Source organism: Diplotaxodon limnothrissa, linkage group LG19 (genome assembly GCF_057381915.1).
Source record: "Diplotaxodon limnothrissa isolate DT_005_m linkage group LG19, D_limnothrissa_male_GT1.1, whole genome shotgun sequence".
NCBI classification, from domain to species: Eukaryota; Metazoa; Chordata; class Actinopteri; order Cichliformes; family Cichlidae; genus Diplotaxodon; species Diplotaxodon limnothrissa.
This window is the reverse complement of record NC_140614.1, coordinates 32,726,720-32,741,777: the sequence shown is the minus strand read 5'-3', so window position 1 is coordinate 32,741,777 and position 15,058 is coordinate 32,726,720. Positions and strand designations below refer to the sequence as shown.

Below are 15,058 nucleotides of genomic sequence, written 5' to 3'. Positions count from 1 at the left end.
AGAATAAAGATGGTTACACCAAATATTGACAGTCAAGCTTATTAGGATTACAGAACCTCTGTTCTATAATCATAATAAGCTGTGCTTCCACACATGTGTTTGCGTTGCAGTAGATCACTCTACCTATTTCTCATTTTCCTTGCAAAATATAAACAAATGAAAGACGTTTGCACAGTACTTACCATAGAGAAAAACACAGGATGCAGCATACTGTGATATATGCTTCGAGCTGTAATCAACTTTAATTGTGGGCTGAATTATTTCAGCAAATGTCAGGTAAATATATTAATATACAGCTGTCAGGGCAAAGAACGGCTGAAAAACACCACAAGATGACAGCGCTATCTGACCAGAGCAGCCAGATGATCAACAGTAGTAGCGAGAAAGCGGTCTCGTGCTCTGGGGAATTTCCCCTTCCACGTGTCTGATTACACGACCGAGAAGGCCGGGTAACAACAAAGTCGGCTATTGGTTGCAGCACCCATATGTAGCCGGCTCTTAAAGGGATATGCTTCCTTCGCTTGGAAGCAGTGCAAGTGTGCCGGAGGGAAAGCAAGCCTCTTTAAAGAGGGTTTGTTTACTAATTTTTCGCGCCACGCCCCGTTGGCGGAGTCAGCTGACATGCCTGCAAAGACATAGGCTGCTAGCGCTTTTCCTCGCAGAATGGAAGTAGTCGTGGAGGCGATAAGGACTAAAGTCGTTTGACTCAGCGGGATTCTGAACTCTTAGGCTTTTTTCTTTTGTTTTCTTTTTGTTTTCCGGTTATAGGACAGTCGTTACAGCGAAGCCGATCTGTGTGGTAAGTTCACGGGAGACACTTTTAAACGCTGTTAAATGTCCTCGTCCAGGGCACACTCTGTCCACCGGAGCGAGCTGATTACATGCGCGTCCTTAAAAATAAGAACCGACAGCGCAACGTGCCGCTGCCTTCCATTCGCGTCTGCATTCATTCGCCCTATGTTACTGCACATAACCACCGGGCTTGTCTGCTCATAAACGCGGTTAAATGTGCTGCCTGTCATTCACCCAGCGCAGATTTGAATTACACCGGCTTTCCCGGTTTGCTCAGCCCGGCTTGGTGAATGGACTTCAGACCGCGGGGCGCCGAGTGCGTCCCCGGGTGCTCTGTTAAAACGCAGTAACGACTGTTTTCTTCCTATAATGAAATGAATCAGCGTATTACACATATGCCCACGCTTGTCTTTATTTCACGCCACTCAAGCTGTATTTTTGCATGTCTTTTCGGTCAAATGTCGGTTTAAAACGCGCTCTGCTTTATTTCTATATGTTATAAAAGTGTGGCCGAGCTTGAGCGTGAGAAGGCTTCATTTCTCGGTGTGAGTAATGTTACATAAAGCCGATACTGCGTGGTGGAAGGCTCTTAAAGCCGTTGAATTGAAACTGTGTCAATAACAGAGCTCCCTCGCCACCACCGCATCTTTCCCTCCTTCCCCTTTGTTAATTTGTCTGCAGCAGGGGGAGCTACTGTCTGACACAAACATGCAGCTCACTGCCTGGTCAGTAGAGCAGCACAGACAGCAAGCCTGTGTATCTGGAAGTTGAACCTAAGGTTTTCTCTCACACACACACACACACACACACACACATGTTCTTTCGGTGTGTTTGTCAAAACAAAGCATTAAGTGGTTTTACACACAGGGTTTATTGTGAACGCACACAGTATATCGTGAGGTCTGGGCATGCTAGAGCCAGGCCAATCTGCTTATGCTGGGTGAAGAAATGAAAACTCCTTTCTCCGGGAGCTTGGCAGGCTGACAGACCAGGGAAGGGAGAGTGGCGTAGGATTATCCTCAAAGACTGTCATTACCCTTTTGCTGTGGATCCTAATTTGGAAGTGTGGTAGTAGTCTAACCCCGTAATACAACTGCAGTGGTGACTTTGAGTTTTGCCAGTGAGGCCAACTTGAATTTCACCCGTATTTTGATGACTGTTTGACCCACTGTATTATTCAGAGTTGAGTGCAGTCTAGTATTGACTCTGGAGAGTTTGCCAAGTGCTCCTTGAGATTCTTGCCACACTGCGGTAAATTGGGTATGATGAATCATAATGAGGCATTTTATTATTGGCATCAAATATCTGCTCTAATATCTATATAACTTTCATATTTATATACATACGGTGCAGCAGTACTGTTAAAATACCAACTATTAGCAAAGTTAGTAATTATGGGACTGTTATTGAAACCCCCATCCATGTGCTTAGCACAGACAAAAGATAATCTACCTCTTATTTAATCTAGGCAGCAAAGTCCTTTAAATGTATCTGTGGCTCAACTGACTTGCCTAACCACAGTGAATTATGTGGTTTCATCACTGAGTTGAGCAGAGCTATTTGTCTAAATAAGCACTGAGATCTTTGCCACAAATTAAGGCAGACCGTTTGCTCATTTTCTCTTCCCCAACTTATCCACTGTGGTTTTATTGATTTGAGGGCACTCATTATAGGCCAGACAGGTTGTCTATAATGATAATGAATGCTTTGGAGGAAGGAACGACTAATGAATGTGTCTGAGATCATCTCATCAGCTCTTAGTGTGGATTTCTCCAAGGTTGGATTCATTAGCGAAGGGAACTTGGGACGCCGTGCCCCGCTGGAAGATGAACTACACGTGTTCGGCTTTAACCTTTCCTTTGTTCTTTTCCTGTCACGTTACTTTTAAGGCTGCTCGTTTCAAAGCGCACCCCGTATGGACGATGAGGAGGACGATGTGTTTGAGCCAAAAGCCAACTGTTGGCGCACCACATTCAGGGAGATAAAGTGTGAACATCGAGGCACACAGACACCCGGTCCTGCCCTGGTACCAAACAACGGCATGCTGCCCTGTGGAGTCGCAGAGGAGCCCAGACCACTCTTCTACGGTGAGGCTGACAACATACCATATTTCAAAAGAGGGGAGGAAAAGGGAACACTGCCTTGTGCGTGATAACCGGTGTTATAAAACCGACGCACGAGAGCACAATGCGAGACTCACCGTGAGGGATGGTTAACAGCGTTACTGCGCTGATCTCACCTCTGGCGCCTCATAGTCGTCATCACATTCACTTTTATGGTCTGTATGCAGTGTACCCAGCTGCTTTGCTATTCAAAAGGCGCCAGACTGGCATTGTGACTGAAAGGATGTGACAGAAGTGCTCACCTGTGCAGCAACGCTTCAGAGAGCTGATTATCAGTGACAGCAATAACTCTGGTGCCATAAACAAGTAACCATTCCAGAGGAGCTCTATAACTACTAGTCATGTGGGTTTATTTTGTGAAACTATTAAAGGTCATTAAAAAAGACAAAGGAATAATCACAGCTGGGTAAACTGTGGATATATAGCTGAGCAACCTGTTTGCTGAAAGGCGCGTTCGGCAGTACTTCAGGAGACTGATGGATCTCCTTACCTGTGTGTAAAAGACTGGCACGCTCGGCGTCATTGCTGTATTGAGATTATTTTGCTGAGCACGTGTTGTTTACAAAATAATAAGCATGAGTCCTGACACTCGACAGGTAACGCAGGTTTTCGATTGCACTTCCCGGCACGCTTCGAGCTCGTCGGGGATCACAGAGCGAGTCGACAAGGAAGCACGGAGCAGCAAAACAGCATGGAGCGCCTGCCCCGCCAGCGACCCGCGGCTCGCAGCGTGGAGGCCTGCATTGGACAGAAACTCCAGCTCATAGGAGACCAGTTTCACTGGGAACGCCTGCAACTGGTGAGGAGGATGGATGCGTTCGGCTGATTGTGCAATACTGGGAGACAAACGGTGGTGCCGAATGGTAGTGAAACAAGCATGCTTTTAGTGCCTCACATTAAGTGTGGAGGGCAACCCGATTCTTTTGACAGTTTTCAAATTTGACTAAATTGCAGATTGCTCCCTGTGCCTGATAACAGGCAAATACACCTATATTGTTTTTTTTTTGTTGTTGTTTTTGTCAGATAGTCTCTATGTGTCCTATCTGAGCCAGTGAGATGAGAGCAGTAAAGCCAGGAAGATACGCCAATGTTCTGTCAACAATATAAGAAACAAAAGACTCCATAAAGCGTAAAGTTAAATTTGCTGCCATCAAACTAGAGACGAAACTTGTGTCCGTGTGCGAATAAGCACCACAGGTTAAGTGTTTATAAAGTCGGAGCAGGGAAAAGTTAAGTCCACACATTAGCCACATCATCCACAAACCTTTTTTTTTTGCTCTTTTTAAATCAATATTTGGATCTCATTTTGATCTGACAGAGATTAATTGTGGGTCAAAAGTTTCTTCTCTATTACGGTGCTCGCTTTATATTTGTTTTGGAGAGGCTATACACATGCAGAACTTTACCCCAGTACCTAACCCCCACCCCCTCTGCCCCTCTTTTCCCTCAAGCCAAAGACATTTCAGAACGAGGACAGCCCTTCACCCCCCCCACACACTCCCACCCCACCCCCTTCCCCTGCCTCCTCTTCCTGTTTATTTCTCTCTCTTTTCCCCTGTTTCCTTAATGTGCTCTGAAGGCTGTTGGTGTGGAGGATGCCTGCACTCAAACAACACACGGTGGTCACAGCGACAGTGTCCACTGTATCGGCATATCACTGCTGTTTGGGTGTGCTGTAAAACCTGTGACATGCTTTTATTTCTTTGTCTTTAAATATGCACAAAATATGCACAGACCCCCCCCCCCCCTCCAGGGAGATTTCCTGCAAAGTGCAAGTACTTTTGTTGCACAGGTGGTTAACAGTCTTTACACACATATTTATTTCACACATTTATACACGCACACATGCACGCATGCTGATACATCCAGGAAAAAAAGCAGAAGTGGTAGAAGTAGGTAAACATGTTGTAACCCGAAGCTCCCCACGTGAGCCCAGAGGGGAACAGCTGTGGTTCCAGGGAGTCTCAAGGCAGCCCCTTCCCTTTGCGAGGCGCAGCCACAGGAGACACACGCACACACACACCCAAAAAATACGTTTTCTCAGTCATAGGCAGACTGCGGAGGTGAGATCCATAATAATGATGGTTTAAGGATGTATACGGGGGGGGGGGGGGGGGATGGAGAATGGAAATTGAACTTCACATGATCAAATAACAACTGTCCTAAGCTGTCTTAAAAACTCCCTGTGGGGAAATGGGATGACCCGTGCACATAAAAATATGTATACATTAGGGCTGCCACGATTAGTCGACTAGTCACGATTACGTCGACTATCAAAATCGTCGACGACTGATTTAATAGTCGACGCGTCGTTTGAAGCTTTGTAAGATCCCAAAAGACGCAAGAATAAGAAGCAGGATTTAAGAGTGTAATAACGGACTGAAACAGAAGATGGCAGCACTGCATGTACAAGGATGCCAGCTGCCGTTAAACCCCGAAGAAGAAGAAGCTGTGTCCCAGAATTCATAGCACAGCCCAGCTCAGTTTCCAACAATGGCGGCAGCTAGTTAGTTTTAATATTACTCTTATTATTCTTTCTGGGTCACAAAATAAACGTTTAACATATTTTCAGGCGAGAATGTAGCTGTGTAAACCTCAAATATCTGCTCAGTTTATCAAGACACCACATATTTTCAAAAGCGCTCCGACGTTTTCGGAGACGTCTGTTACCCACTAGCTCGATAGCTAGCCGGAGCTAGGTCACTAGCACCGTGAGAACACCGGACTCCCGGCAAATTGTTTTCAAACCCACCGCCGTCTTTCGCTACTCAGGTTAAACATGATATATGAGTCACTTAGATAAATTAAAAATGTTATTGTTTGACTTTTTTCAGTATTTTATTTGTTCCTGAGTAAATCGGTTTGGCTGAGATTAAAGTTTTTACACAGCTGAATAAACGTCAAGCAGACAGCTGATTATCAGAAGTGTGAGATGCTCCAGAATATACTCCGGTGTCCTGTTATATTTTAGATAGCAAGGAGTTTATTAAACTTCACCAAAACAATCTGCAGATTTCATTAAAATTGAATAAACTATCATCTTGTCTTTATTTTTAGTTAGCACAGACCTTAAACACTTAAAGCTGTAAGCTAATGATAGTTATATAAGAGCAGATGCTGCTGGTGCAATAAGCTGTAGTTTTACGTCCAATGGATGATGATCTGATTAGTCGACTAATCGCATAAATAATCGGTGACTAGTCGACTATCAAAATAATCGTTTGTGGCAGCCCTAGTATACATGTATATATATATATAATCTTTTTTTCTTTTTAAATTTAGACTCTAACCTATGAGACAGCTTCTGATTTTTCTCATGCACTTTGTCAAGCAGATGTTATTTATACCGCCGCAGCATGACTCATGTATTGTGACACGGGCAGACACACACACAGATAGGGTTGCCAACTCCCTGAAAAATAAATAAGGGACACCTCGTGGCCAGGGCCGGGCGACCCAGTTGTCTTCACCCTTCCCAGTGTGGTGAATTTTCTAGCTCTTTTTTTGTGTGTGAAATTATTTTTTTAACCATTTGACTTGAAGTTGATTTAAGTAGATGCATATTCTATTCTTTGTGATATGAACACATGTGAAACAAATGATCATTTAGCCATTTATTTTTAGCTCAAAATGACAACATTAACACAGTAAAACAGGTCTCTTTCTTAAACAGAAGCCTGTCATGCTTAACTTTTGAGAATATAAGTAAATCTTTCTTTAAAAGCACTCTGTCCTGCTTAACTTAAAATAATAGAAAACAATAGAAAGAAAAATATTCTTGTAACAGTGCACATTTAGTGCATTTAGTACAATTGGCTTCAGTTGAGGTATTATTTCAGCTCTTCTAATGCTAATCAGCTGCTCCTGTTTGTAAACCCGCTTGTTCCCATGATTACGCATCATAACTCATCATCATTATTCATCTATGTATTACTTTTATGTATTAGTCATCTATTTGTTGTACTCATGTATCCTTGCAGTTGTTTATTACACAAAATAAATTATATTATCACACTTCTGGCCACATAGCGCTGATATTCACTGCACATGCCCATATTAACGTTTTCCAGCCAGGTGTTTTCCTTTTCCCATTCTTCCCTTTCTCTGAGGGGAACAAACATTGCTGCTCTAACGCTGGGCTTACACTGTGCGATTTTTGGCCCATTTTGAGCCGATTTTTGAGTGATCGGACCGATTTTGGCCTTCATCGTGCGTCGTGTAGTATACGTGGGGTAACGAGAAGTGATTAACACCTCACGACCAGCTCCCGATCATCAATCGCTCGTGAGGGTGTCACCACAGCCGCTCACACTGCTCGCGCGCAAACGTAAACGTTGGTGAAAAAGACGGCGCAGCACAGCAGTGCAGCGTGCGATCTGGACACAAGCGATGGAGGCACTACTTGTAGAACTTTGGAAAGCTCATCCGAGCCTTTTCGATGTGGCATCACAAAATTATCACGACCACAACAACCGTGAAAATAGTTGGATTTACATGCTGCTCAATCACAGCTGCCTGATCATGTTTTTCATTAGCAATTTAGCAAAGTTGATGGTGGTGGTGTGTCTGTGTGAGTGAAAGACAGAGAGCGAGCGACAGATTTTCTGTTATAACCTTCATGTTATGGAGGCACAGTGTGAGCACTCAGGTCGCATCAGAGCATCGGGTGGTATAGTGTGAGAGTACATCGTGACCTGCAAACTTCTAACCCCTGCGAGTCAATCGTGCAGTTTGAGCAGGAGCTGAATAACGTGACTGAAAAAAATCGCACAGTGTTTGCCCAGCTTTAGGTGTACTGTCATCCGAGACTTGCACCGCAGAGTCGGCGTTTGTTCCCCTGTTGGCCATGCTTCTTGTTGTGGTCATCTGTTGTCTTCCGGTATTTTCTCCGCAAGCGACCTTTCCTCGACCAATGAGATGAGCAGTAATCTGAATTGTCATACTCGAATTGTCATAAGTGTGCTGTCAGCTCATTGGTCACAAAGCAGGAGAGGGGCTGGGAATTATGTTTTCAAACAAAGTGTTAATTCCATTAACATTTATAGACTACTTTTGATTCTCACTGTATTACGGGACAAAGTGCGTCCCTTATTAGCTCAATACGGGACGATTCCGTATTTTAAGGGACGGTTGGCAACCCTACACACAGACGGTCAGACAGGAGGGTTGCTATGTGTGCGACCAGGATCTACTGACGCACATCGGAGGCAGGCCTGGGTCAAGAGATGAGGAAGTGGTTTGTGCTCACTTTGCTGGTTGAGTAAACAGCAGAGAGGACAGTCAGAGTGAAAACCATCCTGTAAAGTCATATCCTGAAGACACATATGCCTAGATAGTGAATATTTGATAAAGGCCAAAAAAAAAAAAAGTTTTTATTTTCTTTTGTTCTCCGAGCATGGCTGTGCTTCTGCTACTGTGCTAAGTGTCTTCGTGGTTTGCTGTTATTGAGGGATGTTTTTACAACTCAAACACTTAAGTGTGGTTTTGGATGCGTGATTCCACTGAAGCCTCTGTAATTACTATTTCTGGTTCTGGTTGTGCAAGTTATTGTATTGTGCGTGCATGTGTACATGCTCATGCATGAATACACCCATACTTGTTTTTCTGCTTTCTGCTCTTTTGCCGTCTCTCACTTCTCAGTATCGCACGGTCTGGCAGTTAGCACAAAAAAAAAAGAAAAACTCGCTGGATAATAGCGGTACTGTTTGCCAGGTCTCGTTCCTGTTGCTCCTGTCAGTAGGCGAGTTATTCAGCGCAGACACTTGTCCCAGAGCAATCTAAATGCCTTCGACTGCCATCGTTTTTGATGGATTTTGGTGCAACGTGGCTGCCGGTGCTCTCTCCATGGGAGCCCGTGGCCCCTGGCGAAAGGAGGGATTAGGTGGCGGAGGGAGTGCTGGCGGATGCTGACAGATAAATTGCTCCTCAGTCAGAAAGTGCTGGAGGGGACTCTAAGGTCCCCAGAGGGATGGCTGACATTAGCCGGGCCTGCCATTTGAGACACAGCAATAATGGCATTCACAATGGCAGGAAGACTGCTTCAGCCTGCGCAGGGCAAGGAGCAGAGTTGGGTTTCATCCCCATGTTTTTTTAAGGGAGACGACTCCTGGTGCTTTCCTTTCGATAGGAGGTGTTGAAAGCAGGGTTGAATATCTCCTCCGTGTGCGCGCCTGCACACTTACACGCAGCGGTTGTCGCTTTATCTCGTCACTGTTCCAGTGAGGGCACGGCCCTCTCTCCTTTCAGCACTTGTGGAAGGGGAGGGAGGAAAGTGGTGCTGGGAGCAATGACAAATGGTATTTACTTTTCTTTCATTGTTCTCTGATTATTTGTGTTGACGGGAACGTCTGTTTGTGCTGTTGCCTATTAACTCATGCAACCGCTATGTTCGCATGATACTCGGCCCTTCTCCGCTCGCCGATATGAACAACGCGGGGATTCTCGCTGCAGAGGCTGGCCTGTTTGCTCAAGCGATAAGGCAGAGCTTGCGAGCAGCTGGCTTGACAGACAGCTTGCACTGATAAAGCACATCAGGCTGGTGTCAGCGTGACGACATAGGGAATCTGGCTCCACTCTGCTTCTCTATCGCTGGCTAAATTTAGAGCCTCATTTTGACAGTTGGTGTCGTGACTCATGACTAACTTGCAGCAGGCCTGCACACCTCCTTTTGTCACTCTTGCTGTTTTTTATTCTCTCACTTTCTTTGTGTCTAGCTTGATGGAATGGAGGGTGAAAGGTCACAGGGGGCATTCTGGTTTGGACTGTAAAGACGAATTCGCTTCTCATGGAACTTGACTCATTTTGAGATTTACGCTCTGACAGAAAAATCCTCTGTCGTTAAATATTGACATACAGTATTGATATAATTGCATACCTGCATCCCCCCCCCCCCCCCCCCCGCCCGCCCCCCTTCCTTTCATGGCAGAGCCGGCCTTGTGTAACTTAATAAACTACAAGACTTCAAGCATGGCGGCTTCCAGCGATGCAACATTTTGTGCTTTCTAATAAATACCCCCTTTGTTTATTCGAAGTAGACATTACACTATTATTATATACTTATCAAAATATCTCCAGGGCAAAATTTAGACATGTCATAATGAAACAAACAGCTTCCTGGTTGTGTTTACCGTAGCGTTTTTACCTCTTTTTTCAGGTGAAAGCAAGTAGAATACAAACATGCTGGCTGGAAACTGCTGAAGCTTATGCAACACCCTGCAAAGTTCACCACAGTGTGATAACGGTATGGAAACCCAGAGGCTTATCACAGTGGCAGTTCTTGACTGTTAACTAGGTCAAGGTTTGGACACTAGTCGTGCAAATATGGCGTATCTAATCGCTGCCTTAGGATATTTTGGCTTTTCTAAACAGTAATACAATGTTATCAAGACAACGTAGTACACTTTCATGCATTGTTTTGAAAAAGTAATCTTAACCCCGCCCCCCAGTTGTTTTCAGTTTACGGCCCTCTTGGTCTGAAAATAGCCTCGGAGCTATCAGGTGTAGCGGAGTCTGCCTTCCGTCCGGGGCATGAGATCTTCAACTACTGTAGCCCTCTCGTGCAGACACGTGTGTTTTTCCACAGACTCCCTGCCTCTCATCAAGAGCCCTCTAATCCCATTTGGTGCAATTATCTTATCTCAGCTTCTCAATGGCAGAGATAGCATTATCCTCCTAATCGCACACAATCCAATTGGCTCGCAAACCTGAGAGAGTCTCCTCCTGAGCTGCTGGCTGCTAGTCTGTGCCAGGAAGATTAGAATAAAAAAAAGTGTGACCGTGCGATAAATGTGTTTATGGCTAGGAATGTCTGTAGGGAAAGCCCGGCTCGCGTAAAGGATCCTGCACACAAAGGGAATCCTCTCTGCTAAGCATCGCTGGGAAGCGGAGCGGAGTGCCCTGAAAATATCGGCGTCTCGTTACGTTTTATGCTCGCTGTGAATTGGCGTCGGTCGCCGACAACAAACACGACGCGAACCCCAAATAATGGCTGCATCTGGTGCTGTGTTTTGAGTTTCTAACTGTTGTGCGTTTTGTCTTGTTTTTGTTTCAGTATCACCGAAACCAAAGGAACCAGGGGCCGATGTGGTGGCGCCTGGCCGCGGCCATTCTCAGCCTTCTGTTTGATAGGGGGTTCATAGCCGGAGGAGGGGGTGGAGGACGGAGGTGAGGCGACCTTGTCCCCCGTTTTTCATTCATCTCTGTGAGGAACTGGACTCCTACTGGCACTGTCTAATCTAACACGGGTCTGTTTGGGGAGAAAACAATTGAGGTCACCGCGGGACGGAGACAACCAACTTTTATACCAGGTTGTGTTTTGGGGGTTTTTTTGTTGTTTTTTTTCCTTCAAAGAAGATGCCATGTTGCTCTGAGATTCCACTAATGGGCAATGTTCTTTCTTTTTTTTTGGCATACCTGTGGTGTAGTGGTTTTGTACAGTACATTGTTCTTGTTCACTTTAATGACCTCTCACAGAACCTGGGAATGCCTTATTCAGTGTCTTCTGCCAGAATGAGTATTGAGCAGTTTTGACAGGCAAGAGAAGATGGTTAGGAAGTGAAAGAAAACGCAGAGGAAGTTTCCCAGGTGACCAGTCAAGTCGATTTTTACTAACTTCCAAAGAGGCGACTTCTCAGAACAAAAGCATTTTGCACCTCACCTCAGTGGAACATTTATGTTTTCTTCATTTTTTTTTTTACTTTCAGTTTGTCTTTTGTCCCTCCTTGGTTTTCTTTGAACACGACCTCTTGGTATTGTTCAGAAATACTGGGAACAGTAGTTTCCGCGCGTGTGAAAGTGAGCGCACGGTGATATGTCATCTTAATATGCAAAGAGAGTCACGCGATACATGTCAGATGTTTGGGTCTGCTGACTCTCTGGGTGGAGTCTGCGCTTCTTAACGTCACCGTCTGGTCAAACAAGCCAGGTGACTGCATGCAAACTTGCCAGACATCAAAAAGAAAGTGAAAAAGGAAAACAAGGCATGTGCACTTGGACATCTTGTGTTGTTATTGTTAAAATCCTTTCACTTAACCTGGGTTTTTACTGGGTTTACTTGTCATTTTAGCCTTTTTCCTGCAACATATCGGGGGGCAAATGACATCTGACATGTAGCGCACGTCAACGTGCCGACTCTTGCACGCATGTAAACAACTATTAGAGGTCTTGCACTATATTAGAACACAAGTCAATCACGTTGTTGCAGATATCGTAACACCTAAACCAGCTGTTTTATTCATTTCACTTGACCCTTGTTCCCAGTATATTACTCTGATATTCCCTTTTGGGGGGTTTTTCCAATGTTTTTTTTTCATTTGATTGTTTTCAGACCTCCATGCCCTTGAAGTGGAGCTGTGGATCCACTGTTTTTGCACTATACCACCCTTCAAAAGATCCGAATGTTGACAAGCTAACCTCTGTCTCGTATGAAGGTTGATTTTTTTGGTTTGTTTATTTGTTTTTTTCATTTACCACCTGTTTCCTTACCACCGCATTTCACATTTATCCATTCGCATTGTCTTGAGACGTGCCTCAGTGTTGAGGCCTGACTGAACACAATCTGGATGACACTTCTCGAAAGATCGCTCACGCAGTTTTTCAGACCACACTGAAGAGTTGGAGAGAGACACGTTGGCTCGGTTAAAAAGGTTTTGATTTTTTGTTTTGTTTTTTTCACGGCCCCGCTGTATCTTCAGAACATCGAAACAATATGCCGAACCCAGTGCGTAAAACAAAATCTCTCAGGCCACCTTTTATGGGGTATAAATATTGTCGTTGGTGCTGAGATCCAGATTTGGGATGTTTGAGCACATATAATCACCACTGACTCAGCAGACGGGCAGTCTCTGAAATGGACAAAAAAAGAAAAGAAAAAGTGAAAAAGACTGTAATTATTGTTGAAATATGAATATGTTTAAAGACACTGTCAAAGATGCTGTTTGTTGTTTTGTTTTACTCTTCTTTCATTGCTGAACCCAGGCCAACTTTTGGACCCAAGGAGCAGTACATATCAGGGGTCTGTAATTACATGCTCCTTACAATGTGTCAAGTTTATCACTGCATGACGATTAGGTTCTTTCTCTTTTTTGTTGTTGGGCTTTTTTTTGTTTTTTTCTCAAGATGTCTCAGGGACAGACTTTTGTGGGCTACTGGTAACCTTGAGAATCTGTTACATGGTTAGAAGAAGAGCTGTTCTCGCCGATTAATACGTGACGAAACCCCCTCGAGGTGTTGTCGCTTCTCCCATCTCCATTTTAACCTAGATCTCGGCCAACTTTCTCAGCACACGCTTCTTAAAGGTACCGTTCGACTGAGGAGTTTGAGGCTGACTTGCTGGCTGTGGTGGGGACGGAGCTACTGAGCGTAGTAGTCATAGGTGGTGCGAGGTGCACTGAATGTGGTTGTAGTTTCCTGCGGATCGTGAACGCTGAGCCAGTCCGTGTAGCTCCCCGTCTCACCATCAGCTCTTGACTTCCTCTTTGTGCTGCTCCTTCATTACATGGTTGTTGTTCATCGGTTCACTTTCTTTGTAATTTATTTTTCTTTCTTCTTCTTTTATTTATTTCAGTGTATTTGCCCATTTCTACTGTATACACCTGTGTGTGCAATTACTTCATTGTTTTCCTTTTTTCTATTTTGGTCTCCGGACTTGTATACGCTTCGGCTGTTTGGCTCTGTGGAGAGCAGGTTGGCGATCGTTACGCCGTCTTCACCTTTAGAACAACTACTGTAAACGTGTAGTTACGATTACTTTTTAAGTGGCGGCAGGTGTCACTGCTAAGCCAATCATCTAAACCGAGCAAACATAAGTACAGCTGCTGCTCTTCACAAAGAAGAAAACTACAGACTGCAGATGAGTGTTTGATACTCAAAATTCCACCTTCCAAAAATGACGCCTTCCCACACGACCTCTCCCTCATAACAAGTAACGGCAGACATGACATTAGACACAAAAAGGTTGCCTTCTTCCTCAAGTCACAGGGCGTCAGTTTACTCGTATGTGTTCAATTCTTTAATCTTAATCATTGTGTTGTAATCAGTATGCACTGGAAAGTACTTTGTATATGTAAATCCCTTAGGTTTCTTATCTGTTGAGTGTTGATGTATAGTATTTACTCTGATTTGTTCTCCTCAGTTGATCTCGCCACGTGTCAGGCGTGTTCAGTGCAGCGAGCAAGTAGGCTCGGGTGCGATGGCCCGGTTTGATTTATTGGAAAGGGAAACAAGCCACCGTGGTGCCCTGTATAGTTTTGTTAGAATGAGGTTCCCGAGCCTCAAACGGCATACGTGAGCGCAGAAAATCCCAAGAGAGACAGTGAGAAAGAGACATGCGTATTTTATTGAAACCGTCAGTGTCTTGAATTTTGTAGTCCACTTTATATAAATTTGAAGTTTTTTTTTCCTTTGAGGAAAGTTTTGAATTTTTATAAGTAATAACATTTCTTCTTCGTGGTTTTTCTTAACGTTCTTTTTTTAAAATTGTATTTTCTTAAGAAAAGGGGTCTGCTTTTATAAGGACACTTCACGCTTGTAAAATGACTTTTAATACCAGTGTGATCCTTTTTGAAGTCAATGAGATCAAGAGCATTTTGGGTTTTTTGTTTGTTTTTTTTAAAGACAAATGAGCTTGCGACATTCCTTGCACATCTTACTGTCCTGTATACACAAAACCAAATGAATTCATGGTTGCGGTTGATTTTGCTCATGAGCTCGTAACCATGAAACTGTCCTTTCTTTTTACAGAACTGATAAAGTGTAAATGTATTTCTAAAAAAGATTTAAAAAACAAGACAAAAAAAGAAAGAAAGAAAAAACCCTGGAATATGCCTTTAACTGCTCAGTTTCAATGAAGTCTTGATTATCACACACTCTCTGTATACCAAGAAATGAGACCCAGCGAACATGTAGCATTTTTGTAACATTGATTGTGTGTTTTCGAGACTCTACTGTGCACTCATTTTTATGTTTATATACATTTTTTTTCTTTTTTTGGTTGTTGATATAATAATGGAAGTAAAGACAATTTGTTATGTAGTGCAATATGCTGTACATGCGGAGCTTTGCTCTACAAATCCTTTTTTTTTTTCTTCTGGATTTCTTGTTGCTTATTGGTACTTTTTTCAATAAAATTTTATTGAAGGTGTCTA

General features: G+C 43.8%; 1 protein-coding gene across 3 annotated transcripts; it reads left to right on the top strand.

The window, feature by feature from the left end:
- The first annotated feature begins 678 nt into the window (after window positions 1-678).
- On the top strand, window positions 679-14,406 carry bmf1 (BCL2 modifying factor 1). 3 transcript variants are annotated; one of them, XM_085343384.1, is made up of 5 exons: window positions 679-799; window positions 2,682-2,879; window positions 3,512-3,714; window positions 10,069-10,155; window positions 10,966-14,406. In XM_085343384.1, the coding sequence occupies exons 2-5, from the start codon at window positions 2,708-2,710 to the stop codon at window positions 11,080-11,082; spliced, it is 579 nt and encodes a 192-aa protein (XP_085199510.1). In that variant the 5' UTR covers window positions 679-799; window positions 2,682-2,707; the 3' UTR covers window positions 11,083-14,406. The 3 variants fall into 3 exon arrangements, with proteins under 3 accessions (XP_085199510.1, XP_085199507.1, XP_085199508.1); XM_085343381.1 differs by lacking the exon at window positions 10,069-10,155; XM_085343382.1 differs by lacking the exons at window positions 679-799; window positions 10,069-10,155 and having other exon boundaries at window positions 2,516-2,879.
- Window positions 14,407-15,058: the final 652 nt, after the last annotated feature.

Coding starts and splice junctions, on each gene's coding strand:
- bmf1 (XM_085343384.1), top strand. CDS start 2,708: ATGGACGATGAGGAGGACGATGTGTTTGAGCCAAAAGCCAACTGTTGG. Junction 2,880..3,511: donor GCCCAGACCACTCTTCTACG/GTGAGGCTGACA, acceptor GACACTCGACAG/GTAACGCAGGTTTTCGATTG. Junction 10,156..10,965: donor TTCACCACAGTGTGATAACG/GTATGGAAACCC, acceptor TTTTTGTTTCAG/TATCACCGAAACCAAAGGAA.